General features: G+C 39.8%; 6 protein-coding genes across 7 annotated transcripts; 2 read left to right on the plus strand and 4 right to left on the minus strand.

Moving 5' to 3' along the window:
* Positions 1–153: 153 nt before the first annotated feature.
* Dref (DNA replication-related element factor) lies at positions 154–10,119 on the plus strand. The gene is made up of 7 exons (XM_065486613.1): positions 154–571; positions 5,281–5,616; positions 5,934–6,227; positions 6,331–6,687; positions 7,076–7,348; positions 7,471–7,770; positions 8,526–10,119. Exons 1-7 carry the CDS (start codon positions 320–322, stop codon positions 8,937–8,939), a joined length of 2,226 nt encoding a protein of 741 aa, XP_065342685.1. The 5' UTR covers positions 154–319; the 3' UTR covers positions 8,940–10,119.
* Positions 10,120–10,430: 311 nt separating this feature from the next.
* On the minus strand, positions 10,431–14,296 carry Hs2st (Heparan sulfate 2-O-sulfotransferase). The gene is made up of 6 exons (XM_065486616.1): positions 14,140–14,296; positions 13,610–13,805; positions 13,243–13,552; positions 12,809–12,947; positions 12,497–12,752; positions 10,431–11,210 (listed from the first exon to the last, which is right to left on the minus strand). The coding sequence occupies exons 2-6, from the start codon at positions 13,746–13,748 to the stop codon at positions 10,999–11,001; spliced, it is 1,056 nt and encodes a 351-aa protein (XP_065342688.1). The 5' UTR covers positions 13,749–13,805; positions 14,140–14,296; the 3' UTR covers positions 10,431–10,998.
* A 118-nt stretch (positions 14,297–14,414) lies between these two features.
* Got2 (glutamate oxaloacetate transaminase 2) lies at positions 14,415–18,863 on the plus strand. Its single transcript, XM_065486614.1, has 8 exons — positions 14,415–14,576; positions 15,037–15,193; positions 15,243–15,371; positions 15,429–15,578; positions 15,634–15,705; positions 15,764–15,920; positions 16,582–16,846; positions 18,221–18,863. The coding sequence occupies exons 1-8, from the start codon at positions 14,506–14,508 to the stop codon at positions 18,492–18,494; spliced, it is 1,275 nt and encodes a 424-aa protein (XP_065342686.1). The 5' UTR covers positions 14,415–14,505; the 3' UTR covers positions 18,495–18,863.
* Positions 18,853–20,965, minus strand: LOC135941262 (uncharacterized). Of its 2 annotated transcripts, none has more exons than XM_065486618.1 (7): positions 20,748–20,965; positions 20,254–20,452; positions 20,009–20,182; positions 19,787–19,951; positions 19,618–19,725; positions 19,461–19,556; positions 18,853–19,407 (listed from the first exon to the last, which is right to left on the minus strand). In XM_065486618.1, exons 1-7 carry the CDS (start codon positions 20,834–20,836, stop codon positions 19,300–19,302), a joined length of 939 nt encoding a protein of 312 aa, XP_065342690.1. In that variant the 5' UTR covers positions 20,837–20,965; the 3' UTR covers positions 18,853–19,299. The 2 variants fall into 2 exon arrangements, with proteins under 2 accessions (XP_065342690.1, XP_065342689.1); XM_065486617.1 differs by having other exon boundaries at positions 19,787–19,954; positions 20,748–20,964.
* A 411-nt stretch (positions 20,966–21,376) lies between these two features.
* LOC135938634 (uncharacterized) lies at positions 21,377–23,272 on the minus strand. The gene is made up of 6 exons (XM_065482423.1): positions 23,020–23,272; positions 22,727–22,925; positions 22,380–22,643; positions 22,147–22,317; positions 21,948–22,052; positions 21,377–21,882 (listed from the first exon to the last, which is right to left on the minus strand). The coding sequence occupies exons 1-6, from the start codon at positions 23,115–23,117 to the stop codon at positions 21,775–21,777; spliced, it is 945 nt and encodes a 314-aa protein (XP_065338495.1). The 5' UTR covers positions 23,118–23,272; the 3' UTR covers positions 21,377–21,774.
* Positions 23,273–24,452: 1,180 nt separating this feature from the next.
* Positions 24,453–27,536, minus strand: LOC135940185 (cytochrome P450 9e2-like). Its single transcript, XM_065484975.1, has 8 exons — positions 27,051–27,536; positions 26,893–26,985; positions 26,639–26,836; positions 25,941–26,108; positions 25,671–25,878; positions 25,391–25,612; positions 25,010–25,258; positions 24,453–24,952 (listed from the first exon to the last, which is right to left on the minus strand). The coding sequence occupies exons 1-8, from the start codon at positions 27,273–27,275 to the stop codon at positions 24,780–24,782; spliced, it is 1,536 nt and encodes a 511-aa protein (XP_065341047.1). The 5' UTR covers positions 27,276–27,536; the 3' UTR covers positions 24,453–24,779.
* Between the last annotated feature and the right edge of the window lie 153 nt (positions 27,537–27,689).

The raw sequence follows: 27,689 nt of genomic DNA on the forward strand, positions 1-27,689 counted from the left end.
TTCGTAAGCAAGAATGAGTCATGCAATGAGCGCCATTTTTCGTAGCGGAAATCTCAAATTTTGCCAACCATCCAAGGAGATTCTAAAAATGCCGCGCCGTTATTTGAACCGACGCGCACACCATGCTCTCTCACTTGGCGCTTGGCGGCGGTAGCGTCGTACCGACTGTTGGCCTATGTCCATTGGATTGGTTAATGGCGGACGCGTCGTGATTCCTTCGAGTCGTTTGTGTCCCGCTTTTGAGCCATATTTGTTAAATTATTCTCATTCGAGTTCTGGATTCGGTGCTTAAATCAGCAGCATAGCATGCTTTGCTACGATGTCAGCACCAACTACGGTGCCCGTGTGTAGCAATCCGTTCAATAAGGCGAAACACATCCGAGTCAAAGGACTGCGCAAGGCAAGCCGAAAAATCCTCAAAAACTACCCCAACCTATCGGCCGAACAGCTCCTCTGCAACGGTTGTCGAAAGGATTTGTCGTCAAACAAAGTTCAGTACGACGTGTTCCTAGCACAACCTTCCACTTCTACCGTCTCACTCGAAGAAATCTCACCTTCTAATAACAGAAAGGTACGTATCATACATTCCCTGAGCACACGCTCAAGCTCTAGAATACATAAATTATTGTTCATTGAAATGAACAAATAATATTACGTGCAAAATTTTAATAATATTACCTAAAGGACATTACAGACACATTTTTGTATCAAGTTTTCTCTCGCTGCAACTCCCAACTGAAATGGAGGGAAAATGAAAAATGTGTTTTTTGTCCACACATGAATATAATATGTATGTAGATAATGTATCTATGTATCATATTAACAAATATTCATAATTTAAATTTATTTTTCCACGTTGAGCAGGGCATTGCACTTCTTGTTCTTACCCAGGCGTAGGATTCATAGCGGAAATGCATCACTTTGCCGTTTTTATTTCTACGATAGTAAATGAACTGATTTTTTTTCTCAAGTTGTATATCTAGATATATACATTAACACCATACACCAGAAGCTCATTATATGTAATTAAGTTTTGTGAGTTGTCTCAATAATTTTGTGTGCAAATGAAACTCATCAAACGATTTCAGTAACAGGTTGGAAGACAAGAAAATAAATTTTAGCTGTGTGTACTTTAACGGTACTGAAACGTATTTTTGGCGCTAAAATTTACCGGTGGCTAGCGAAATCAATAGAGGAGTCTGTCCCGATTGAAAAAGTAGAATTATTTACACAAATTATATCTCAAATTGGGGAAAATCCGAAACACCAGTCTGCCTCAAATTTATTGGTTGGCTGAGGAGTCAAGAGAGCTCAAATTCCTCTGTCAAAGTAACTTTTTCACTTCCACCTTTATTTTTAGTCAGTCAATCCACATAACAATGTTGGGAAAAAAAAAACACTTCTTTTTGGGCAAGAGTGGGGGAGGCTTTCATGGATTGAGCAATGAAAATATTGTCCGATCGGCCCGATCAGAATTCAGAATCGGACCTAACCTTTTGGTTGATCTAAAATTCACTAAACAAAGGTGGAAAAGGTTAGAATGTGGCCACTGGTGGCGGACGCCGCAGACGCTGGCAAAGCTAGAGTCTTAAAAGGGTGTGCTCTGAATGTTTCAGGCGGGAGCATGAGCCACCAGTCTCCCCAGGGCGCCACCCGGCGCACCCCCACCGCGCCTCCAGACTCCTCTATTGGTTCTAGCTTGCAACAGCTGTCGCCTGGCTTCGCAGGCAACCTGCCGCGGTCTTTGGTCGGGGGCCAGCGCTACCCCCGACTGATGCCCGGCATCGGGTCGTTCGGCCTCGGAGGCCGCGCCGCCTTCGACTTTGACGGTCCGGACGCGGTGAAAACGCCTTCGTTGCTCGACATGGCCGAGTTCCCCACACTGGGCAACCGCGGTGACCCGCTGGTCACCCCAAACCCCACGCCCATCAGGACACCCTACGGCATGTTCAACATGATGAAACAGCAGGTGCGAATCTGTTCATGAGGGGCTAAGCAATTGGCTGGGTGGCTTTCCGCCAGGGTTCGACCTTTACCGCTTGTTAAAATGAAACAGCTTCTTTTCTGGCTAATGAATGTGTTCGCTAGAGACAGAAATAAATATGGCGTTGAGATTCCTGGGATCTGTGATTAGTCGTTGCAGTTTCTCCAGTTCTCATGTTGTTAAAATTAATTTGAGCTGTTTGTGATTGAAGAGAATAATTTAACTTCCAGTCAATCCACCAGTTGGGAAAGGCTTTAGCGCTGAGAGCTGCCAACAGATAGCACCACCGTTTGTTTACAAATTTTGGGCAGCTCCTTGAAGATTTACGATTCGATCCTGATACTGTGTTCTCAGCGTTTAAAAGATTTAATTTGACGTGCTTAGATCCAAAATTGGTTCCGCCAATCTCAATAGAAATATGAGAAATCAATTTTATGTGCTCTACTTTCATCCGCGATTGGCTGAACTGATTTTGGCAGATTTTGGTCTCGGCACTTAAAATAAAATCATTTTACGCCAAGAATGGACAGAAGCAGGATTGAATCTGAAATTGATTAAGGAATAGAAGAAAAATTATAAATGTACAGTGGTGTAAACTATTGGAGGCTCTGAACAAGTAAAGACAACCAATTAGTGAATTGGTGTCTCAAATTTAAAAAAGAAACGCGGTAAAATCAAGCCCTGGCACATTCCAGCTGGTAGTCTTTCTGGACTCTCTCTTATCTTCGCAATCAAGAAAGGCTGCCAGCTGGTAATCACGCTCATTTACCGCTCAACCCGGGCGAAATTCAAGGCTCCAAGTGAATTAAACGAGAAAAATTTAAGGTTAATGGCAGCACTTTCGGTGAGCAGGAGGCCTCCGAGTTCAACATATCCTCCGAAGATTTCCCTGCGCTACCAGGCACCGCGCAGAGGAACCGAAGAGCCTCGTCAGACGACAAACCCTCTGCCGGTGGCCAAACGGCGCCCCTGTCTCAGCCCCAGAGCGGGGCCGGCACGGCCGATCCCAACCGCGCTAGCCGGGCGCCTGGCGCTGAGCGGCATGCGGCGCAGGAGCGCGGCATTCAAACACACCCCGACGGCAGGGTGTCCAACATTCCCGCCAGCATGCTGAAGGATCAGTTCGGCATCACCGGTCTGCTCTCCTTCATCAGGGTGGCTGAAACTCAGTCAGACCTGGTTAGCCTCTCCCTCGGCCAGGACCTAAAAACGTTAGGTAAATGACAAGTCCCATTGCGTATTTTCTTGGACGGGAAATAGAAATAAATTTAAATTAACCAATTAAATTTGTTAATTTTGTATTATTCCTTTTCTTTTTATTTATAGTAAACTAAAAATATGGGTATTTTTGTTATTTATTTCATTCAATGGTAATGGTAGACTTTTATTTTGCTTTATTTTTTTTCTTTTTGGGTGAGACCTAGGCTAAGCCTTGTGTCGGTCCGTGTCCTTTAAAGATCGTCTTTGACGAGGTTTCTGATCACGCCAATCGATTCTTTGAGGGTTGAATTAGGTAAAGTGGATATTTTTTCCGACCACAAAGTGCAGCGCGACGTGCATAGCAGCACAAGTAGAACTTTATTTACCGCCAAAACAATATGAATCTATATGCGAGAACTGCGCATGCGTCAGAGCTGTTGTTGCCGGCGGTTGACGTGTGCCAGCTCTGACGCATGCGCAGTTCATATTGATTTGGCGGTAAATAAAGTTCTGCTTATGCTATGCACGTCGTGCTGCACTTTGTGGTCGGAAAAAATATCCACTTTACCTAATTCGACCCTCAAGAATCGATTAGTGTGCTGGGAAACTTCGTCAAAGACAGTCTTTAAGCAGTGCAGAGGGACAAAGATTCAAATTCTTATTTTTCTCCCACATAATTTTCCCCAGTGTTGCATCATAGACAATGGTAGTAAACCATACCTTCTTGCAGGGATGAATCTGAACTCTGTCGAGTCCGTGTATCCCAACTTTGGAGGTCCATTTGCGGAAATGCCGTGCCGACCGCAGGACATCGACTACCATGTACCCAGCGAGTATCTAATAAACTCCTCCATCAGAGGCAAACTGCCGGCGCCCAAGTTGTCCATGTACAAAGATGACCTACTCTTTTACTTCTTCTACAACTGTCCCGGAGATGCGATCCAAGCTGCGGCAGCAGTAGAACTGTATAATAGAGACTGGAGGTACCATACGGAGGAAAAGGTAATGGAACAAGGCGCTAGCACTGAATTGAAGCTACTTAGTGACAATGAGAGTTCGATTTTGGAAACCTTGCATTTCGCTTTTGTACAGCGATTTTTCTATTCCATCTCTGTTTTGTATCTTCTGTCCTCTAAAATCAGACTGATACTCAAAATAAATCCGTCACAAATTGAAAAGATTTCCCTTATTTGCACGTTTGGAGTCCATACCCCTAACCCTTGATTGTTTCCCACAGCTATGGTTGACAAGAGCGCCGGGGGCGCCTTTGGTCGAAAAGACTTCAACTTACGAGCGATCCACCTACTTCATCTTTGATCCTTCGCGCTGGAGCAAAGTGGGCAAGGAGTTCATGTTGGAGTACTCAAAGCTGGAAGACCGGCAGGGTGTCTCGCAGCACGTGTTCATGCCGCAGACGATGTCTTCGTCGCCGTCGCAAAGTAATGCCGCGTCGTCGTACATCACGCCCATGGAGCAAATGCTACAAATCACCTGACCAGTTTCAGTTTTTCTCACTGTCTGCCGCGATGTGATTTTTCAGTTAATTTCCCATGGACTTTTTTCAAGTATGAATAATTATTTGTACCGTTTGTTACATGAATGGTTGGCTACCTGATGAATCAGTAATAAAATCGAAAAAAATTAAACCAAAGTAGTTTAATTTATTTCCGTTATATCGATCTTGAGCTCTGGTGTGTTTTGTGCAGGTAGTTACACGGCAATTTGATGATGCATTTACACAATATACTCAGAAACAATTATTTACTTGCAATTTTAAGTTTTTCATCTATTGTGCTTGCTTATCTATTTAAGGCTTTGGAAAGAATTAGGTGAGGAATTCAGAGTCCTCTTTAAGCTGCGGATTTCATCCCTGAGGATGGTTGAGGATTGTTCAATCCTGACAGCCTTTTTGTCAGTTAAGATGAAACTGGCAATCAGGGAGCAGGATCTGACGCCCTTAATTGGTGTGTCTACATCATGTAACAGTGATTAAATCCTAAACTTGCAGAAGCATAATGTTTGCATGTTGCTTTCCGTCGATTTGATTTCTTAAAATTGGAAACAGCTTAATTTCTAACTCTCGCACTTGACGATAGGTTAACTGGACCGTGGTGCAAGAAGCCGACAACAATGAGGAGAGTGTGAACTTTGTCGTGACTCCTGCGCCTCATTCGACACCCCGAATAAAGATGAAGACGAGCGTGAACAACAAGGCTTCGACCAGGGAGCCCATCAGCTACAGACGCCTCGTGGTGCCGTCTGGCATGCGTTCCATTTACTGGAAACACTTTGGGTTCCCTGGATCGGAGAATGGAGAAATTATTACCAGAGACCGCGCTGTCTGCTGCATCTGCTACAAGGAGATCGCCTACGCTGGAAACACAACCAATTTGAGGACCCACTTGAAGAATAAGCACGCCCAGAGTCTTCAGGTTTGATATTATATTTTTCCTTTTGCTGAATATTGTAAGAACTAAATGAATAATTCTCTTCAACTTTTCTAATGGCTGCAACTGCTACCCTATTCGAAAAATATTGTAGGCTCACTGTCTGAAATATCATCCCATTAAAACATAAAAAGAAAGAAATGTACACACGCAAGAAATTTATTCCATTGGGTATTTTTAAATTTAATAAATAACCTGTGCGTGCACTTCTTTGTTTTATGTAACTTATAAGTTGTTAAGAGTTTTTTCTCTGATTTAGATCAATTTGCAGCACTGATGTAAGAGGAAAATTTTCTTTGCAGGAGCTTGAGCTGGAGGATATCACAGTGCAGAGGAAGAGTGTGCCAATGTCAGGCTCAGGTGTGACTAAACGCAAGTATGAGGTCGCCACCACCATGCATGACATCGTCATCGATGGAAGCGACGTCGCGCACAACGCAATTCACATCAAGCAAGAGTTGGGTGGCGGGAGCAGCAGCAGCAGCAGCAAAAAGATGAAGCTGGATCCTTTGCAAGGGATTCTCAACTTCATCTTCAAGGAGATGCAGAATCCTAGCATTGTTGACTCAGAGGGATTCAGAGATATGATCATGCAGGCAAGTGCTTCTTAGTTTTACTTAAAAAAATATGTTCTGAACCGGCAAAGTCAAGATTTTAGGCCATTTTTCTAGCCCTCTTAAATATTCATATTTGTTGCAGGTGAACCCGTCAGCTGAGATTCCTTCCTCAAGCCTGGTGCATCAGATGATCCCAGAGCGAGTGCACGAGATCCGCACCAGAATCCTGTCTGAAATCATGAGCCTTAGCTGGTACAGTGTCAGCGTTGAGGAGTGGCAGGGCGTGGACAATCAGCTCTTCTTCACTTTCATCATCAACTGGGTGCATGATGAGCAATTCCACTCTCGCACACTCTCCACCCTCAAGTGGAACGAATTGACACAGGAGACAGTGCACGTAATGCTGTCCACTTGGGGCCTTACCCAGGAGAAGACCGTGGCCATTGTGGTCGCCTCTGCTAATCCAACTCTCATCGATATCCTCACTGATTGGAGCCAGGTACTGCTTAGTTCAAAAATTTCTTACACTGGGGTCCTTAAGCCCCATTGAGGATTTACCCATAAATTTTTCCCATCATAACCCATATCTTTTTAAACATTCCCATTTTCTCGCTGAAAATACAGTTTAAATTTAGGTATAAAATAATACTAACAATGAACAAGAATTAGTTCTATAACTTGTAAATTAATTCTCTAACCTATGATATTTTGAAAACTTTAAAACATTATTGTTAAAATTGTTACCTCTTATGTGCATCTGCTCTTTTAAATATTTATGTTCCTAGACAATATTTTACAAATGAAACTTAAAAAATAATTCAAAGATGTCAATCCTCAGCAGGCTCTTTGATACGGCTTCATTCAATCTGAAATAATTATGCATTCAGGTGGTGCCGTGCTTCCTGTTCGCCATACAGCAGGCCGTGAGTGGCATCCTCAACATGGACGAGATGCAACTTCTGCTGCTCAAGTGCCGCTCACTCATCTGCAAGCACATCACTACTGAGGACGCGCTCGGCTCCATCAATCTGGAGTACCAGAAGATTTGGACCACCACCTATGAAATGCTGGAAGAGTTCATCAACAGACAGGACGACATCGATGCACTCACTGTTTCAGATGATATGCGACTCAACAGACAGGATTGGGAACTAATCCAGGTAGGAACAAATTACTATTGAATTTTTGTTAGGATTGATGTTATTACGTTTGTTACTTCTATACTCGGTTCTAAATGTTTTTGAATCATACTCATCATCTTAATTTTTCCATTTTGTTGCAGACCTTGATTGACATTTGCAGTCCGTTCAAAGTTACTATCCAGACGCTGCAGGAGGACGAGCCAGCACTCGTCTCGATCATCAAGCCCCTTTACACTCAGCTGGTAGCCAACTACCTGCAGATCAAGCCTGAGGACACTGAGTTGGTCCGCAAGTTCAAAAGCACTTTGGAGAATGGCTTAAACACCTCATACAACAATGGGGACAACTCACTTCTTCTCGAGACAGCGGCCTTTCTTGATTTGCGATTCCGCATGATCAACTTCATGACTGATATTGTCAAGAATTCAGTCACTCTAAAGGTAAGTGTAAACTGGGAGATTTCAAAAATAATTTTTTCTGTTTGCCTTCAGGTGAAGGCAAATTTTCTTTAGTCATTTTTACTTAAAATTGATCCAACAATTAAGGACATTTAGCAATATTGACTAGGACTGGACAGGAATAATTAGTTTATTGATAGTGAAATTTAACGACAGTTTATCTCTGCAATGTGCAATTATGAAATTAGGACCAAGAAACAGATGAATTTCAGATTTTGCCAAATTGAAGATATTTGATTTCAAACCCTCTCTTCGCGATTTACTCAATGGTGTGTGAATCACGAGATAAATTTTCCCTCTGGCGGACTAAACCATGGTTTCCAGTATGGAGGCAGCACGCAATCTTTTGAGCCGATTTTCTCACAAATTTAAACGGCAAGCTGAAATTTTTTTAGCCTTTTCTGAATTTTTAGATAGTATTTCAAGTAAAGGTTAAAAAGTATTTTTTATAAATTTTCTGTAAAGCTTTTCTGTAAGGCCGTTAGATGAGTGAAAGGTGATATCAGTTTCAACACATACCCTAAAAGTCAGCTTAAGTGTTTTTGCGGGGATGTTTTTACATGTATGAAAGCTATTCAATAATAATTTGAATGTTTTCTCACAATTAAACCATATTATCATGGTTGAGGAAAAATCTGAGACATCTCTTCCATTGTAAACGTTGTGTTCAATATTTTTCAAATCTTAACTCGTTCTGTCCCCCATCACCTTTTTCTACTGTCCATTTGGGTTTTCAGGTGAAGAACCAGATGGGCGAGTCAGCAGAAGTACCGTTGACAGTTTCGGAAAGCGTGAATCCGCCTGCTAAGAAGATGTCTGGCATGGCGATGCTGCTCGGCAGTCCAGTGCAGACACCAAGCACAGTTCGGGCCACTAACACGATCCGCACGCGCAACGAGCTTGAGATGGAGCAGTTCAGCTCCGAAGAGGTCGTGTCTTTTGAGATGAACGCCCTGAATTGGTGGCACGAAAACGACGCGCGCTACACCAACCTGGCCAAGGTTGCCAGCAAGTACCTGAGCGTGCCAGCGTGCGTTGTGCCGGCCAAGCGCATCCCACACTCTATCAGGGAGAAATTTGAGCGGCAGAGGGCCTCAATTTCCCTCGACATGGTCGACATGATGGTCTTCCTCCATGGAAACCACTTGTAAGTAAGTGCTATGTCAGTGCACCGCGGCAGCAGAAGCGGCAAGGATGCGTTATCAGAATTTCTTGTATGGTCCACCAGTGAGTTTCCTGTTATTTACACTTCAATTACTGCAATTCTGAGCATGGACGGATTTTCACTTCTCAAGTAAAATTTTTTATCTTACTTAGACAAGACTACACCTTCAACCTATCATATGCAAAGTTAACCATCTTTTTATCCACGAAGTTTGTTAGCGCTTAAGTCTCGTCTTTGAAATAGTATGAAAATTCTAGTTTTACAGCCAATTAACATCGCCTTGGCTAGAGACTGCAATTAATTATTTTGCTATTATATCTAGAATTCATACTGCAGCGGCGCCTGATCAGTTTATTAGTGAAGTGTTTAACAGTCTGAAACCATCAGTGACTTAGCTTAGTGATGATGGCTGACAACGCGGCCCGAAAAGCTGGCTGAGACCTTTAGATATAGCCGAGTGAGTTTCAATAATTAAATATTTGCATCTGGTTTATTTGAATGAAGCTATGTTCATTAAGTGCCGTTTTGAGATAAATTGCGACTAGATGTGTCAGAAAGTTTGAAATAAATCTCACGTTTCGGCCTACACAACATAGTTTCAACATTGTAAAATAAGTTAAGTAAAATACCTTGTGTACACCTTTTTTAGATGCGTCTGCAAGCTATTAACAAATTATCTCATAGTCCAGCAAAACGAATGCAGGCAAATAAGATCCTGTATTATTTTATTGCGATCTGAATAAGGCTGTTCTATGTCATTGCCGTTTGGATTTCAAAGTTAAATATTGCGTAATTCAAAGAAAAATAATTTGTTCTTCAATTTTAATTAGACGTGGACAAGTTATAATCATTCTTGATTTTTTTTAAACTTCAGACTTGAAAGCTATGGTTTTGGTAAAATAATCTTACTTGCACACGCCTACAACAGTTGGCAAGTAACGAATCCCTCTGACCGACCCAATCGGCATTTTTTTCCACGGTTTAACTTTGCTTGTGAATATTCAAATAGTTTGAGCAAGGAGTGCAGTAAAACAATGTGTTTCTTTGTGCTATTTTCAAGCATTACTTTATTTTAATCAGTGTGTAATGTTATTTCATTTGTTGTTTTTATCACGATTTGTAAACTAAGTTCACGTTAATTTAGCTATTTTTCTAAATTAAGATATTTCAATAAAAGAATTTCAAGTGCTTTAAAGCCTGGTTGAAACAGTTCAGTGTAATTATTTCCGTTCGTAATTATAAAGAAGCACTGTAAATACTCATGTTCAGTGGGGCTGCATGACATACTAAAATGTTAAAATAACATCATCTGTTGGAATGTATTCTTTTCGACTATCCCAAACAAATCTAGAGTGTATTTTTTATCGATTGGATTAATAAAACAAAGTATCACGATATGATTCTGCAATTGAAGAAGTTGAAAGATAAAATTATGTAAATACTGAAAAACAATAAATGAGAAAAAAAGTCTTAGAAATAATCAGATAAAAACAGACTTCATTATGCTCACACCAATAAGTTCGACATTAACAACTGCAATGATGCTTGAATGTGTAAGTAAATTAACACAAACATTTAACCTCTATGGCACCAACAATTTTCTATACACCTTAAACTGTACAAAAATATCTACTAGTGTGCTAGTGAGTGTATGGCCGTATCAAGAATCCCTGAAAAGAGGGCCATTTAACGCACCAACCAGCTTGGAATTAAGTCAAGAAAATTGAGCTACTTTATTGTTTGTTTTCTCGTAGAACAAAAGAGACAGATGATGTTCCAAGAGAAAGCTATGATTTGGAAAGGTTCCAAGCAGCGTCACCCGAGCTGTCTCCACAATTACCTAGTTTAACCGTGGATGGATTGCATATAAAAATACTATTCTAATAAATATTAATCAGCAACAGTAGTTATAGAATTGAGGAATTTGAGCAGAGTTATTGTTTCCATTTAGCTGGCGCTGCCGTTCAGTATCAGTGCAACTACACCATTCGCATGCTTATAATTAGCAACAAAGTCCGTTTCATTCTTCCCTAAAATGCCGACCGTCATTTGGGCCGGATCTTCTCATAGAAAAAGGTCTGTTGCGCACCACTGGCCCCAGCAGCCTGAGCTTTCTTCAGCGAGTACGAGAACTGCTGCACTGCAAACTGGTAGAACTCGTTTTCCATAATCCAGATCTTACTTTTCTCAATTAGAGCCACGGTCTGAGGCAGCGGGTCCGCCTTTTGGCTTGTTTTCCGCAAGTGAGATTTACTACCTGCAACGAAAAATCAAACAAACCATCCTGAATTATGCAATGGCAAAGAGCAATAAAAATTAACTTCAATTTAAACTGAAAATGCGGGAGAAATAGACTATATATTTCAGATGTTTTTTTTTCAGAACTGCTAATAGAACGATCCGTGGAAACCAAACTGTTTCTAAAGACTGGTCTTAAGCCATGGTTTTAAGCCTTATTATCACTTTTGTACTGTTGAAATTAATTTCACCTTTTTACATTAAAGTCTAACATTTAACATTTTAGCACAAATTTCAATATTTTTTTTTCTTAATTAAGAAGAACAGCACCAAAGGCACTACAATAAATTAATTTTAAAAAATTAAAAAACCGGTTATTTAAATTTTTGATACTAAACAGAAAAATAATGACAGATAAATATTTCTCTTCTGGGTGTGAATTGAACGCATTTTAAATCGTGAAAAATCACAACCTTAACATTAATTTGGCTTTTTAATAGTTCTTAAATTACCACAGAAATGAAAATCGCGTGAATTTTCACTGTGATTTATTTGAAAATTTACAAAATGTAAAGAGTTCTCTTAGGTGAAATTTTCACCAAATGGTAATTAATTCGGTTATTTTAACCTCCAAAATGTAAAGAGTTCTGTCTGTTTTTGATGCCTTAAAATAGATGTTAGTGTATATGGCTTTCAAGGCAGATGCACTCAATGTTTGCATAATGCTCAAGTTGAAATTAGAAGCAGCTTCCTCGGTGCATAGTCTAAAAATAACAAATCCTACTTTCGCAAGTGAAAAAACCCGTGATGACTGAAAAACTGATCAACTATAGTATTTACACTAAAAATTTCCACTAAAAGAAATGCCGAAGCACAATTATGCATTTGCAAAACAATTTAACCAATTTAGACACTTTTGATAATAATTTATGATTTTAAATGTGGTTAAAATGACTTAGATTGTGATAATTTGACTCTTCCGCAACAATTGAAAGCTCAGAAAAAATTGACCATCTAAATTTCACAGCCCTATATAGCAACATGAAAAGAAACCCAGATTATGTACTTCGTGACAATGAACAATTTCTCTTATATTAACGTGGATATCCTAATCCTATTTAAAACGAAAGGAAAGATATGCAAAGCAAGTTAAATTCATATTATGTGTAATCAAATTCTCTGCAAAAAAAAAAACATTTATAAACAGCAAGACCCATTTTTTGTAGTTTATTAATTTTTGAATTCCGTTTAATGATTAATTTTAGAATTAATTAGAAATTAGGTAACAAAAAACTTTGCACTCACTCAACGCAAAGTGCTGAACTGCGCCATGGAACATGGAGGGCAAGGTAACTTCAAGCAGGGCGATAAAGTCGTCCATCTGCTCTGTGACGCCAACAACAAGATAGTGCTCCAGCAGGTTCTTCTTGGCCTCCTGCAGTGCCCACTCGTTGCCCTTTTCCCAGCAGGAGGGAGCGTGGCCGCAGAAGAAAGGGATCTGCAGCCACATATTGTCAGGACTGCAGTCTTCCAGGTTTTGCTGCACGCACTCATCAAATGACTGAAACGAGGTTTAAGTTTTACGCAGCTCGTCTGGTGAATAAAGTGAAGACCTACCACATTGTCTCCGTGCTTCCTTCGCACGAGATGAGGCCTGAAGTCATCACCGTGTCTTAGAAAGTAGTAGTAAGAGACAAGCCTGTCTAATGGCTTGCGCACTACGTTTATGTATACCGGCCTCAAAGGAGTTCCAAACCTGAAAGAAAGGAGTTTAAAGTGTCTTTTTTTCTATAGATTTGCATCAAAAGTACAAGTCAAAGTTATATCAACAAAACAATAATCACAAAAGAATTTGAATTTCAAAAGGTAAGGCGTTGGAACAATATTCATGCTCACTCAACTACCAGGGGGACACCAAACCAAAACGTAAAAAGACATAATTGAAATCCTGACGGATCTAACGGCGCCTATCATGGCGATTTAATTATTTTTTTCTGTGAAAAAAAATCAAAAATTGTAGAAGGAAATATTATCTTTACAGAATCGCTCACTTTTGAAAGTCAACAAAGGCAAGGTGGCCATGAAAAAAGGCAGGCCGCATCTCCCGCCAATCGGAGACATTCTGCACTAAGCGCGCCTGGCTTGGCAGCGTGAGGATGTGCATATTGGCTGAGATGTTGAGATGGAGAACGTGGAAGGCATTAGCCTTGCACAGGTCGTAGGCCACGCCGACGAAGCTGGTCGAGCCAGTTTTGGGCACCCGGTTGTAGATGACCACCAGATCGCGCTCAAACTGCAACTCTGATGAAGACAGTTTTTGCTGCTTTCGTCGCTGAGAGTTAAGTTTGGACAGATCTCTCTCTGGAAAAAATTGGCAGGTGTTAAAATTAATTTTTGCAATTGTTAGCAGTGTTGTACCTAAATGCAATCTTGATGTATTGAGCGTGTCAATTTGGGCCTGCAAATGGAACAAGATGAGGCCCAATATCAGGAGGCCAGCGACACCAAACAGCATCCAGGGCCTGATGGAGAAGCTTCGAGGGCATGCTGAGACCATTTTTATTGCACCTTTTTACCTTTTGATTATATCATCTTCGGTAGACACTTGAGGACCCTGAAACCAAACACTATATTTCGTAAAGAAAACTTATTATGCAACAGAAAAGAAATACTTGGCAACTGAATCAAAATAAAATCTTGCATAATTTTTCTGTTCATTGAATTCAGTGGAAGTGTGTATTATTAAGACCAGATTGAGACCTTCCAGGTCTTCGCATTAATAATTGTAATCAAACAATTTTAAGGTCCCATTTCAAAAAGCCGTAATAATTAATACATACGCCTTTATAATAAAATTGTTCGACTTGTCAAATAATTTACAGAAATAATTTACTACATAGAGATGTTCTGTATGGCATGCAAAATAAAAGTAACTCGTTAACACGAACCCATAATTATTTCCCCTATTTTGTTGATTGCTGCAGAGCTGCACCATCATTTTCCAAAGCAACAAGGATGTGTCAGAAGTCGAACATGAACCATGGTGCTCAAGTGATACAAAATCACCTGTTTGAAATTTGCGTGTTGTCCTTTTTTGCTATTTTTAAGTTGCAATCGCTTATGTCTGATCTGAAGAGTAAAGAAGTACACATAGGGTTCCAGGATAACTTTTGATTTGACCACGCCCCTCTTGGTCTCCTCTGCGACTGCGGTCTGTGGCGCTACTCCTCCCTCTTCGCGGACGTCGCGGTCATCACGTTCTCGCAAGCTGACTGTGAGTGATCCAAGTCGATCGAGCCCGAATCGCGAAAATCATGCTGCCGACCGCAAGAATTGGAGCGTCCGGTCTGACCAGGTCGTCTGGACCTGTCATTCAGCGAGCCGCGTGAGTTTATTGAGACCTTAGATTTATTTTGGGGCAATCTGAATTGGACTGGAATTTTTACGTGTGTACTCACACCGGTCACCTTTTTATGACCTCTGTAATCATGTTTTTCGCCGTCGGCTACATCAGGCTACACTCTGCAATCGTCAGCAGATTAATGCCACCGTGATTAGTGTGATTGGGTCGAGTGGTTGCTTAATAATAAAAACTTAATCATACATAAATGTACGTTCTGTCTACAAATATTAATAACATAAGAGAAAATTAAAACTGCTTTTTGAGCGGTCCAGAGAGACTAAGAGTACAGACTATAAAAAGGTTTTGCCCACTCTAGTTTAAATTTAAATTCTATAAAATGTTTATGTACATACAATTAATTTTTTCAAGTGATAATTATTGGTTTTCTGTCATGTGCCATATTATTTTTTGTCATTACAATGCTGTTTGTGAACGTTTTTAGATCATGGTGGTCCCAGGTGGAAATGGGTCCTCCCGACGCCATCCTTGGAGTGACCGAGGCATTCAAGAAGGACACTAACCCCAAGAAGATCAACCTCGGAGTTGGAGCTTATCGTGACGATAATGGCAAACCATTTGTCTTGCCTAGTGTTCTTAAGGTATAGTTTCTAAATATTTATATTATAAATAATACAATTTACTTGCCAGGCTGAGGAGCAAATGAGGGCGAAGAAGTTGGACCACGAGTATGGTCCCATTGGAGGCACTGCTGAGTTTTGCAAACATTCTATCACTCTTGCCCTTGGAGACAGCAACGAGCATGTTGCCAACGGACTGGTATAATTCATAATATAACCCACGTCGAGTTCTTACTATTCGTTCATTTCTCTGCAGAACTCCACAGTTCAGGGAATTTCAGGAACCGGTGCCCTGCGCATCGGTGGTGCTTTCTTGCAAAAGTTTTTCCCTGGAAACAAGACCGTGTACCTGCCAACACCTTCCTGGGGTAACCACACTCCAATCTTCAAACACTCTGGATTAGATGTAATTAATTTTCTACATTTTTTGGGATGTGTTTTTTCTATATTTTTCTTTACAGGTTAAACAGTATAGGTACTACGACCCGAAAACCTGCGGCTTTGACTTCCAGGGCGCTCTTCAAGACATTGCGGTGAGTTATATTTGAAGAAAATCTCCTGAATCTAGCTTATTTCAATTTGCTTCCTTAGAAAATCCCGGAAAAGTCGGTCATCCTGCTTCATGCGTGTGCACACAACCCGACTGGCGTTGACCCTAAGCCAGAACAGTGGGCTGAGATCTCAAAGGTCGTCAAGGACAAGCAGTTGTTCCCCTTCTTTGACATGGCCTACCAAGGATTTGCCTCTGGTGAGTTTTGACGCTTTAAATGGGTCTAAATCAAAGCCGAAGCAATCCTAATAACTCGCCAATTAAATTTAATTAATTTCAACATTAAAAATGTTATTTATTTGGAGTCATAACCATTAGAGCGTATACAAGATCTCATTTTACCCTCTTGTCCACTCCTGCTCCGGTCGTCTTCACTGTTTTTTTTTTCGTTTTTGTTTTTTAATGTCAAGAAAACATTCTGCCCAGTCTGGTTCCAGTTGTACTAGCTCTGGATTTAAGGAAAATTTTTGACACTAAAAATTTACTCAAATTTGTTAATTTTATATATAAGGGGTACATTAATCATAAATAATATCAAATATTCAATATTCTAAGCGATTGAGTTGCACTCTTTAACCAACACTACTATTTAAAAAAGTTACAAATTAAATGAGAGTCAACATTTAACAAAATTGTCAAAACGAAAATTTTTCAAAAGAGTACTTGGAGTCTCCTGGTAATTTTCCCATATTTGCAGAGAAATAATGTTCTTTTTTCGGTTTTGCCTGTTTTTTGTGCTGGTTTATACGCAGAATTGTGTGCGCTATAATTCCCTCTGTATACGTTTGTCACTTCATAAAATTAATATGAAATTGTCTCTTTACTCTTTAAGGAACGATTAATTGAAAATTGATTTCAGGTGATGTTAGCAAGGACGCAGCGGCTGTTCGTCTCTTCCTGAAGGACGGCCACCAGATTGCGTTGGCTCAGTCCTTCGCCAAGAACATGGGTCTCTATGGTGAGCGAGCTGGCGCTTTCTCCCTGATCACCAGCAGCAAGGACGACGCTGACCGCACTCTATCGCAGCTCAAAATCATCATCAGGCCGATGTACTCAAACCCCCCGGTTCATGGTGCCAGAATCGTGTCCGAAATTCTTGGAGACGCCAACCTCAAGTCTATTTGGTAAGTTAAACTTTCTGTTCTTTCAGCTCTAATTTTCAGATTTGGTAATGTTGCATTTTGTCAAGTAGGGAATATGGAATGTGTGGTGATGATTTATCAAATCAAAGTTACAATTAATATCTTTGAACAGTTAGGCCAAAATATGAGTAATTTGCCTTTTGTTCTTATTACTGAAAATCTTAAAAATTTTGGTCTAATTAAACATTTAGTTGGATCACAATAATATTTTAAATGCTTGTGTTTTCTAGCAAGGGTCTCATACGTTTTGATATCTGAGATTTTAACCTGGAAAAGCTAGAGAGCTATATCAAACTCTCAAAGATTATATAATATCTGAACTTGAGACTTTTTTTTAAAACAAAACCAAAATAGATTCTTTGTGGGGAGCACAGGGTGCAAGAAAAATTTAGTCATCAAGTAACAGGAGGAAGTGTAACCAGGATGTGATGCAGTTAGAGAGTTTTTGCTGTACAAAGCTAAACTAAACCTTTCTTGTTTTAATTTCAGAATTGAACTCAATCTAATTTATGGCGTAATCTGCTTGTAGATTTAATTTTATTCCTCAATTGTCGTCATCCAACAATAACAAAACCCAATGAAATGAAAAATATATCAATTCAAAATAGCTAGCAAGTAACTTCTGTGTTAGCCATTTCTTACGTGCGTCAAATAGGCATCTGCGTCATAGAATTTCCTCTAGAAAATAAATACGTGGTGTGAACGCACGCTCAAATCAATTTTACCCGGCTCAAGACAAAGCAAAATCATAAAGAGATTTGGCCGCGGCCTTGAGGATTTTGTCTGGATAGCAATATTGGTTGGTTGTTGCGAAGTTATTTGGAAAGCCCTGGTCAGTCTATTTTATTAACTGCTGCATAGGTGATAAAAGCAGAAGGTTATCATCGGTAAAGGCATGAACGAGCCACGATCGCCCCTTTGAATAAGTACATTCTTCAGTTAGTCTGTAAGCAAATGTGGCGAAAGACCAGTGGGTATTTAAATAGCCAGGCTTGGGATTAGCTGAAATTACAATAAAAACCAGTGATCCAATTGATTCCGTTATTGATTTTTTTCTAGCAATTTTAAAATTTCACCTCATGACTGTGCAAGCAAATGAAAAGTTTCCTTCCCCATCTAATGAATTTTCTATGGTATTTTATCATCTTTTTTCACTGTATTTTGAAATCAAATTCAAAATGGTTTTTAGTTTTTATTAGCTCCTTAATCCGCATTAAACTGTTGAATCAAATAAATTTTTCCACGTACTGTTCAGTGTTCACACCACGACAGGCTACACAAATTTCAAGGTGGAGGAATAAATAATATCAACGCATGTCAATGTAATAGCTAAGGGGAAATCAAAATTTGCTTCAGGTTGAAGGACGTGAAAGAAATGGCCGAACGCATCATCTCAATGCGTACAATGCTGCGTGACAACCTTGCCAAGGAGGGCTCAAGCCGCAACTGGCAGCACATCACCGACCAGATCGGTATGTTCTGCTTCACCGGCATGAACCCCGCTCAGGTGGAGCAGCTGACCTCGAAGTACAGTGTGTACCTGACAAAAGACGGCCGCATTTCCATCGCCGGAGTCACCTCGCAGAACGTGGGCTACCTTGCGCACGCCATGCACCAGGTCACCAAGTAAGAAGTAAGCTCCCACCATTTTCTCCTGGGAAAAAACAGCATCTTATCGCCACACGTCGATTTCAAGCCTGACGTCTTTTGCAAAACGCAAATTTTAGAAAAAGTATTTTTCCAAATTTTTATTTCCAAAGATTATGTTTTGATAGAAAAAACCCGTACATGCCGCAGGTGGCAAAACATTAAGTTATATAGTAAATAAATCATTGTTGATTTTCTTGTTTTAATATGTTCATCGAATAGGGATAGGAGAAATGTATCCATCTGGCTTATTGTTAGATCAAACTGCGCGCTTTTAATTTGATTAATTTATGTCACCAGTCGCTTTGCCAACTGAGAATTCAGTGTAATAAAAAACACCGTTCATCTCAAAGCCGATTTTTATTGATATCTTGGTTAAACAGCCTAAGCAACATTGTAAAGCTTTGGTAGTAGCAACAAATATAATTATGCAATAACATAATTCTTTTCCTCGACAGTACAAATCAGGTCAACCTGCAGAATATAAAACATTCTGAAATGCCTAGTTTTCAAATCTCACCATCAGTTAATTAGGATTTTGTCGCATTATTAGCACCATACCCCATCACAATACTCTGCTTTCTGCAGTTGCCGCCTTGTCGAACACCAACGTTTATTAAAATGAAAAAAGCATGATCCTCATTCTTAAAATCTACTTGCCCATTATGTTTTTTATAAAAAATAGAAACGGTTATAGGTTACATATATATGATGTAAAGCGAAAATAAAGGTGTGAGCTCAAAATATGAAGTCCCACGATGAAGGGGAAGCGATAGACAATGGCGCCGTTACAATGCTGTGTAGGTGAGGCGTTCTCCAGTGTTGCTCAAATGATCCTGAGGGTTGCTGTACACACAGCCCGTCACTTGGGGAGTTATTTGGCTGGGCATGTAAGGCTGCGGAAATGTATATTTAATAACCATTCAGGTTAATTAAAAAGTTATTTTACCTCATTGATAACTGATTCAAACAACGTCAGCGCGTCGTCGTTTACATTGGTGCTGGTCACACTGCCATTAAAGCCAATGTAGTCTGGGACAGGAGTCTGAAAGAACGAAAACCATTTTAGAACCATTTTCAAGCCATCAAATTAGCAATTCTCTCACCTCGCTGAATTGGTCAAAGCTCTTGATGATTTCAGATACTTTGATTGTTTCCATCAAATCATGCGCCTGACTTGACATTTGATCAATCTTCATCTGCACTTTGTCGTCCTAAAATAAGTTCAAAAGTAGTTAGTACATAAATTAGAGCCGCGAAATATTCAAAACTTACGTATTTGTTCTTTCCAGCGACAATTTTCATCTTCTTCAGTGCAGACAAAACCTTTTCTTGCAGCTTGACCAATTCGGAATTTTCCTGCTGTTGTCCTTTGAATTGTTCTTCGAAGGTGTGGTCTTGGGGTGGAAGAACGACAACTTTCTTGCTCACCACAGATGTCTGCTATAAAGGGTTGATTATTATTTCAGCGCTAAATCAATTTGTAACAAAGCTCACCTGGGTGACATCAACATCCATGACTTGTGCGCCGCAGGTGTTGCCTTCTGCTGGTATGGTAATGGAGTAGGCTGGCGCATCCTGAGGAAGGCTGATCATGTCCTCAGAAGTCAGGCCAATATCCTGGATCAGGGTATTCAAAGGGTCTGACACCCGCTGTCTGCTCCTGCGACTCTAAACAAAAGAGGCGGAGTTGCAACATTAGTTTCTGACCAGAAGGTATAATATTATTTGCATTTTATTACCTTCTTTTGGGGAGAATACGGAATTCTTGGGACAGCGGTCCTGCGAATTTTGGTCATGGTGCCGTTGTAAACCAAATCTTCAATAGCAAAGTGCAAGCAGCAAATCTTTGCGTTGGGTGTGGGTTCCCAAGAATCGGGGCGGCCGCCTTGGCGAATTGCTTCGACCCATCTCTCTCGAATTTCAGGTTCACTGGGCAGGCTGGAAATTTTATAAAAATTTCAATTACCTGTTATACTTTAGTTACTTTAAATTAAATGAGTCGAGGCCATTTTAGTTCAATGTAGGATTTCTTTTTTTTTCTAAAAAAATTTACCAAACATCAAAATAGAAAAGAATTATTTTTTGATAATTTTATAATTGGTATTATGAAATTGATTTTTAAGTTGTGCTATGTGCAATATTTCTCAAAAGATCACACAAACACACACGTTGCATACGTGAAAGATAAAGAAAATGATTATATATACATATAGCTATAAAAATAATAACTCACTTGTGGAATGAAATTCGCTTTCCAAGGCGATCATCCATGTTGAGTTGGGATGAATTTTTTCCACAACGGGGCACGACACAACCAGGCATTATGCTTAGAGGAGAGACTTCTAGGTTGAAAGTTTGAATTCTAGAATAGAACTGATTCTTGAGTGAAGCTATACCGTTCGACAACACCTCAGTTCATTCGAAGACTTTCGGCACGCTATATTATATAAAGCACAAGACCTTAGACTTTTTTGGAGTAATCGGTATGTATACCGATAGCAAATTTGTCTACTGCGTCATTGGCACGGCCGCACATTGTGAGTCAGAGGTGGTGCTCTCCAAGTGAACCGGTACTTAAATTCTTAAAAGAAATCGGTTCTTCAATATTTTCCAATGTCTGCTATACTTTATCTGCGCCCACGTCTTTGAGGTTAGACTTTGTCCGTGTAGCATTTTTAAATTCCGGTCCGATTTGCGTTATTCATTCAAATTGTACAGGAAATCAAACTCAAACCTCAAAATACCACTTCCTTTCCCTTCAAACTGACGCAAATTTTTAATCTAATCCACGTTATTCCGTTTTTGAAATCTGGATACAAATCTGCATGTTATATAGGGTTTTCGAAATGAAATGTGTTAAGGTTTATATTGGTAATACCTAACTTTATTTGATAAAGATATGAAAATATTCCTCCATTAGAAACAGACTACAGAAGTTTTAATGCGTTCCACAAATGTGGTCAGATTTAAGGACATTAAATGTCCACATAATTACCACAGCACACAGCGCATAACTTCAAACATAGAAATATTTTTTGTTCTTTCCTTCATGCATGGCCTAAAATATTTTAGTCACAAGACACAGTGACAGTAAAATGATTTAATAAAGTCATTTTAAAAACAATGCCAAACCGAAAAAACTGATCACATTTGTAGAAACAACTATGAACTAGAATGTAATTTTTTTAAGTAAATTGAAATTACAAAATAATATGAAATATAGCATAATGCTATGAAATGTTTAAATGATCATAGATTTTCTATGATAGAAACATTTCGGGGTTCTCCAGGACTGTGGCGAAAAAGTCCTCCTCAAATAGAGTGTCGAATTTCTCTCCCTCTGTGTTAGAGGGCATGAATGGATCATTCTGAAAATAAAAATAATTTTTTTAGAATTTTTGGTAAGAGTAGCAACTAGCAACTTCTAATTTACTTCATGCATCAGTGTTGAGGCCGAGTCAGGCATGTTTCCTTTGTCAACAAACAGCTTAGTGAAACTGTCCAGCATCTTCTGCATTTCCATGGATTTATCGGGGTGCTGCAAAATATTAAAATGAATATAAATTAAGATAACCCCAAAAGCCGCAAGTAGAAAATGGGCTAACTCAATATTACACAAAAATAACACCTACATGTTTGGAAACAGCGATGTTGAGTTTCTTCATTTTTCCCAAGATCTCTCCGTAGAGGGAGAAACAAAGGTCGTTGTCAGCAGTATTCTCAGTACTGTTTGCCGGAGCCTCAAAAGTGTGCACATTGGCTGATTTGACGACCTTCTTAGTCTTGGCGTTCTGCTGCTCCACCTAAAATCATCACATCCAAATTGAGCAAATGAAAAATTCTCATTGAATGTACACTATCATACCTCAACCTCCATTTGTTCTGGAGAAGGAGGGAAGCTGTACTCGCTTGAAGTTCCAGGCGTGTCGGGATCGAAAACGACGTTGGTTAAGTCCAACAGACCTTGGTCAAAGTCAATCTGGGCCACATCATTAAAGACAGTGAGCTCTACACCCTTTGAGAGTTCGCTTGTTAAGACCTCCTCGACGGCGCCAATCTCTTCCGAGCAAATATCATCAACAAGGTTCTTGTACGCCTTGACCATTGCAGCCTTATTCCTGCGGGGAGGCTGCAAAATAGAGTCACGGTAAAAATTGTAGGTCATTGATCCACATCATTTAATAACAGGTGTGTATCAAGAGGTCTACGCACTTTTTTCTTGGTGGCCAGGGGAATGTCAGGCACGGCACCCTTCAAAATTTGCGTGCCCCTTTCGTTGAACTTGATGTCCTTCAAGTTGAAATGCAGGCTGCAAATCTTGGTGTTGGTGCCTGGCTGCCACTCCTCCACGCGGCCTCCGATAATGACAGCAGAGATCCATTTGTTCCTTATCTGCGTGTCTGCAGGGAACCTGCATAAAGGGCAAGAAATTAATTGACATCCAAACAAATAAAGCCAGTGTCCAGTAATATATAGGCATGAATAGTAACAAAAATGGTCCTTACTGATGGAAGGTGACGTTCCTTTCGTAGTTTCTGTAGCGAGTGTCGACGGTCGGCTTTGAGGAGTTTCTCCCGCAGCCCACAACACAACAGCCTACCATTTCAGCGACGCTGTCGCTGTGCGACAATCAGAAGTGTGACAAGGGTGTTTAACCACCCACTCCGAGGGTGGTTGGGGTTCAAAGAGAGAGATAACTATCTTCTGTTCTCCCCAAGAGAACGAGAAGAAGATTTTCCTGTTTACGGGTGGGAAAAGTGCGTATCAAAACAAGCACTACAAGCAGTATGGCGAAGCTAGACTTTCCACTTCCACACCCGCTGACATCATCTTTGACCAATCAACGGTCGTCCTCAGTTCACTCACAATATCATCACAGCGCGGACTGACCAATCCTGTAATTTTCGTGCTGACTTTCCTTGTGCAAAACGTGCTGAACGTGCTATAAACTCGCTAAACTAAATGAATGACTTCTCCCTGTCGTTGCTTGTGTGCGTGAGGCCAAAAAAAGTCTAACGACGTTCCATGGCTATGTATAGACTTGGTAGACTTTAAATGTTTATAGCTTTATATTATGAACTTGAGACCATGTAAAACGAGTCATATTATATGATATGAATGAGGAAACTCATCTCAAATTATTAGATTTTCTGAACTTGCAGGGTCTTTGCAGAGTATTTATTTATGGTATAATATTAATCTTATCTATCTTTCAACTGAAGCCCTGAGCCCTGATAACTGCTTTACACCTCTTGACGTATGGATATAAAAATAACAAAAATGATAAAAATGTCAAAAACACTTTTATAGCGCTGTACATTTTTAAAATGCAAAAATTTGTGTTTCCAGGTCCATATATATATTAAAGAAAAAAATTAGTGATGCTAGATTATAATTTACAAATCAATCCAGTGGCCCATATTTGATCAGGCTTTTTTCCATTCAACGTTGGTTAATTTGCCCCCCCCCCCCGAGCCCCCAAAACTATTATAATATTAGCGCCTGATCGAAATATTTTGGACTCTATTTCAGCACTCAATCGAGCTTTCAGCTTTCTTGCTTATGGATATTGGAGGCGAAATTTTCTCTCAGTCAGGCTAATGAAAAAGGCAAAAATTCCGCAACATAACGGCAAGCATGCAACCCGCGCCGCTGAACTGTTGCGCGGCACACGCTCTGCTCCAGTCAAGGCTATGACGATAATTTATATAAAAAATAATTTTGCTCTTAACTCAATTTTAATAAAAAAAATAGTATGAAATGTCTACAATTAAGTGTCGGTTGCGATAAATTTAAATGGCCAAATAATTTCATTAAAAATATCTTGCCGTTTTACTCTGATGGGGGCAATTAATTGTCTTTGAACACTGAAGCCTCACACAATAGGTTGAAGAGACTCTTGGACGTCTCACATACAGGTAATAATAAACACAAGATGCAGAAAAATCAATACATATGGTTCGTTTTATTTATTTTTTTCTGATTTTGCGTGTTTTTATTACATGATTATTTGAAGCGATTCCTTCCCCTGTCTGGATCATTATGGTGCGGTTTAAATTATAAAAAAATTGCGCTAAAAAATTATCATCAAAAAATTTTATGCTTGCTATTTTTATCCCACAAAAACTCTCGCAAGCAACAATTTAAGCTTAAAATATTTCAAAACAAATTATTACACCTTTTATCCCTTATTTGGCAATTGAATTTAATGGCGTAAAATATTTATTATGTTTTTTTTGCAATGATGACAAATAATTAAAAACATTCAGTAGTCAGAACATTCTCTGAGTTGAACGTAGATGTCATGCTTTGAGGCCAAAAAGAACTGCCGCGGGTCAAACTCAGGTGGGTACACGGTCTTGGGCGATTGCAGCACCTCAAAGTGGCGCAGAATGGAGAACAACCCCAGCTTGAGCGGCATTTTGGCGAACCGCATCCCTGTTGCACGAGAAAATTGTGAAATGAGGTGAAAATTCGGTTACAAGCCGGCAATACCTATACACTGGCGCGGTCCCTCGCCGAATGGCATGAACGCACACTTGGTCTTGACCGGATTTTCGTCACTGAATCTGTCGGGGTTGAAAGTTTCCGGGTCCTCAAAATACTGTGGATCGTTTTGAATGCCTTTGACTGAGATTGCTATGGCCGTTCCTTTCTCCAAAGTCACATTAGTGTTGGGAATTTTGTATTGCTTCGTACAAATGCGATTTATGACAGCAAGAGGAGGGTACATTCGAAGAGTCTCTGGAATATTTTAGTATATCTATAGTTCTTATTTAATTGTTAGAAATACGTAACTATGGTAAAAAAAAGGAAATTAGAAATATGAAGAAATTAAAAAAAAATCTCATTTAAAGGGAAATTTTTAAGGAATACCATTTGCAATTTTGTCCAAGTAAGTCAATTCCTGCATTGATTGGAAACTCAATATTCCGTCGTGACGCTGTAAAACCTCTTTGATGTTAGCTCGAGCCTTACGCTGAGCTTCTGGGTTTCGAGCCAATTCCATCAGCGTGTAAGTCAATGTCATTGAAGTCGACTCAAATCCACCGATGAAAAATACTAGTGCTTGGGCCACGATGTCATCGTCCGTCAACTCTAAAATATCAGAGTCACTATATACTACGGGGTTTTATACAGTTAATTAATGTTATACTGAGGCCAATGGAAGATTCGTTATTTTCGTTAGGCTCGTCGTCTGTTGAGCCCAATTTTCCTTTTTCCTTCAACTGGATAAGTAATTGCAAGAAGTCTTTTCGCGTGTTTCCCGATTTCGCTCTTCTATCCATTATTTCATGCACAAGATTCCGGAAAAAATTAGTCAGCTCTTCGCTGAAGACCCTAAATTTGAAGATATTTGCAATCTGGAGCGAAATAGGAATTTATTGATTAAAATTTGAAAATTATATACATCAACACGGCTTGCCTGAGGTTGGAAGAAAATGCAACTGTTTTTGAAACCCTGCACAAAGTCCACTTCAAACAGTTTTCTCCCCATTTGTCTGAATTTGTCTTCTGGATTTTCTAGCGAATTCACTGTGATTCCGAACGCACAAGAACCAATGACGTTGGTCGTGTATCTAGCGAGCAAGTCCTAAAGTCAAATTATCCCAATATAAAATCCAACGATGAAAACTTTATGTTATTCATAAACACTATTGCAGTTAAATTTTAATGAAGTTTGATCTAAATGAATAATCATTCTTAAGCGGAAACATGACTTCCAGTACGAAATTTACAATGGGGTCGTTTCTTCCTTTCATTGCAGATTTTGAGTACAAAAGTAGGCAACAGGCAAAATTCCATATTTAAAATTTAATATTTTTGCGATTTTTTAACCACTTGTAATGGTTGACCAGGACTGGTATTATTTTTTTTCTAAACAGACATTAATTCACACGACGCGCCTGCCATGGCTTTTAATTTGTAAAAAGTAAACTGTACTCAATAGTCCACCTAATTAAAATTTGTACAATATTTTGAACTATGATATCAATTGAGCTTCCATAAATCAACAATTATGAGCAGTGTGCGAAAATCGTTATTTGTTTTGAAATTATATCTTATATTTTATTTTTTATGTCTAAATATAATAATTAAAAAATAATTTATTGATTATTTGACCTTGATATTGATGTCTTGGCTTTTATGGCTCAGCATGTAGTTCTCGAAGCTAGTGGCGCACTCCTGCACCAGAGGGAACAGTGCTTTAATTTTGCCTGAGCTAAATGTCGGCGACAGCATGCTGCGCATTTCCTTCCAGTACTGGCCGCTCATGTTGAACAGATTGCGCGACTGCATGGGGTCGGCTTCTGGATCAATCTGAACAAACGTCTAAAATTAGAGGAACAAAAATATGGAAGAGCAATAATTCTCACTTCAAAGCCGTGGTCGACGAAGTGCGAGAAGTCGCTGATGAGGATCGACCTGATGAGCTCAGGGTCCAGCACGAGCAGCCCCGGCGTGGATCCCTGGAACGTGCGTGCTCGCGATTTATTTCTTGATATATTACACGTTTGCGTGTGTGATACCCTACCTGGAAGTAGCCGACGAACCTTTTGCCCTTGTTCTCAATGGCAAGTCGGTGGAAAAAATCAGCCATATGCTCGCGCAAGGACACCACGGGCCACATGGAGCCGATGAACGGCACCGCACCCACGCTTTCCACCCCTTTCCTCCGCCAGTATTCGTGGTTGCGGGTGCCCAACTTGAACACAATCAGCACCAGAACAGCCACCAAACCCAGCACGTACGCGTCCATCGGAAGTCTGTCCCAAATGCCCGCCCGTCCGCCTAGATATAATTTAAATAGCTAAAAGCTCTTTTGGGGGAGCAGCGTGTGCAGATTTTCGACTGTCCCTTCCACTCTTTAAAAGACGTCATTGCAAGTCTTTATGGGGTGTTAAAGGTGTCATCCTGATAACATCTTGAATTTATTTAGCACGTCCTACTACTCAAAAATTTATATTTTGGTTTATCATTTTGAATGTTTTTTTTGTTCCAATGCTTCCTCAAGATGATTTTAAAACAAACCCCTTTTAATGTTGTGATTTATTTTCTCAAAATTTTACAAGGTGTGTGATTTGACTATTTTTGTTGCGCAGGCTTAAACAAGGATAGAAGACGTTCAGGTTATTTTATTATTATCATTATTTTCTCACCAGCATATAGACCA

The sequence above is a fragment of the Cloeon dipterum genome, chromosome 3, assembly GCF_949628265.1.
Source record: "Cloeon dipterum chromosome 3, ieCloDipt1.1, whole genome shotgun sequence".
NCBI classification, from domain to species: Eukaryota; Metazoa; Arthropoda; class Insecta; order Ephemeroptera; family Baetidae; genus Cloeon; species Cloeon dipterum.

Bases quoted from the DNA above. Each gene is read 5' to 3' on its own strand.
- Hs2st (XM_065486616.1), bottom strand. From the start codon at position 13,748: ATGGTCTCAGCATGCCCTCGAAGCTTCTCCATCAGGCCCTGGATGCTG. The intron at 13,553-13,609 runs GTACAACACTGC...AATTTTTTCCAG, and splicing joins TACATCAAGATTGCATTTAG to AGAGAGATCTGTCCAAACTT. The intron at 12,948-13,242 runs GTGAGCGATTCT...CCTTTCTTTCAG, and splicing joins GCCTTTGTTGACTTTCAAAA to GTTTGGAACTCCTTTGAGGC.
- LOC135941262 (XM_065486617.1), bottom strand. From the start codon at position 20,836: ATGCCTGGTTGTGTCGTGCCCCGTTGTGGAAAAAATTCATCCCAACTC. The intron at 19,955-20,008 runs GTGAGCTTTGTT...AACCCTTTATAG, and splicing joins TGGATGTTGATGTCACCCAG to CAGACATCTGTGGTGAGCAA. The intron at 19,557-19,617 runs GTGAGAGAATTG...TCGTTCTTTCAG, and splicing joins GCTTTGACCAATTCAGCGAG to ACTCCTGTCCCAGACTACAT.
- Got2 (XM_065486614.1), top strand. From the start codon at position 14,506: ATGCTGCCGACCGCAAGAATTGGAGCGTCCGGTCTGACCAGGTCGTCT. The intron at 14,577-15,036 runs GTGAGTTTATTG...GAACGTTTTTAG, and splicing joins CCTGTCATTCAGCGAGCCGC to ATCATGGTGGTCCCAGGTGG. The intron at 15,194-15,242 runs GTATAGTTTCTA...TTTACTTGCCAG, and splicing joins TCTTGCCTAGTGTTCTTAAG to GCTGAGGAGCAAATGAGGGC.
- LOC135940185 (XM_065484975.1), bottom strand. From the start codon at position 27,275: ATGGACGCGTACGTGCTGGGTTTGGTGGCTGTTCTGGTGCTGATTGTG. The intron at 25,613-25,670 runs GTATAACATTAA...CTGATATTTTAG, and splicing joins CGAATCTTCCATTGGCCTCA to AGTTGACGGACGATGACATC. The intron at 25,259-25,390 runs GTATTCCTTAAA...AAAATATTCCAG, and splicing joins CTTGGACAAAATTGCAAATG to AGACTCTTCGAATGTACCCT.
- LOC135938634 (XM_065482423.1), bottom strand. From the start codon at position 23,117: ATGGTAGGCTGTTGTGTTGTGGGCTGCGGGAGAAACTCCTCAAAGCCG. The intron at 22,926-23,019 runs GTAAGGACCATT...CCCTTTATGCAG, and splicing joins AGGAACGTCACCTTCCATCA to GTTCCCTGCAGACACGCAGA. The intron at 21,883-21,947 runs GTAAATTAGAAG...TTTTATTTTCAG, and splicing joins CCTCAACACTGATGCATGAA to AATGATCCATTCATGCCCTC.
- Dref (XM_065486613.1), top strand. From the start codon at position 320: ATGTCAGCACCAACTACGGTGCCCGTGTGTAGCAATCCGTTCAATAAG. The intron at 5,617-5,933 runs GTTTGATATTAT...TTTTCTTTGCAG, and splicing joins AGCACGCCCAGAGTCTTCAG to GAGCTTGAGCTGGAGGATAT. The intron at 6,228-6,330 runs GCAAGTGCTTCT...TATTTGTTGCAG, and splicing joins TCAGAGATATGATCATGCAG to GTGAACCCGTCAGCTGAGAT.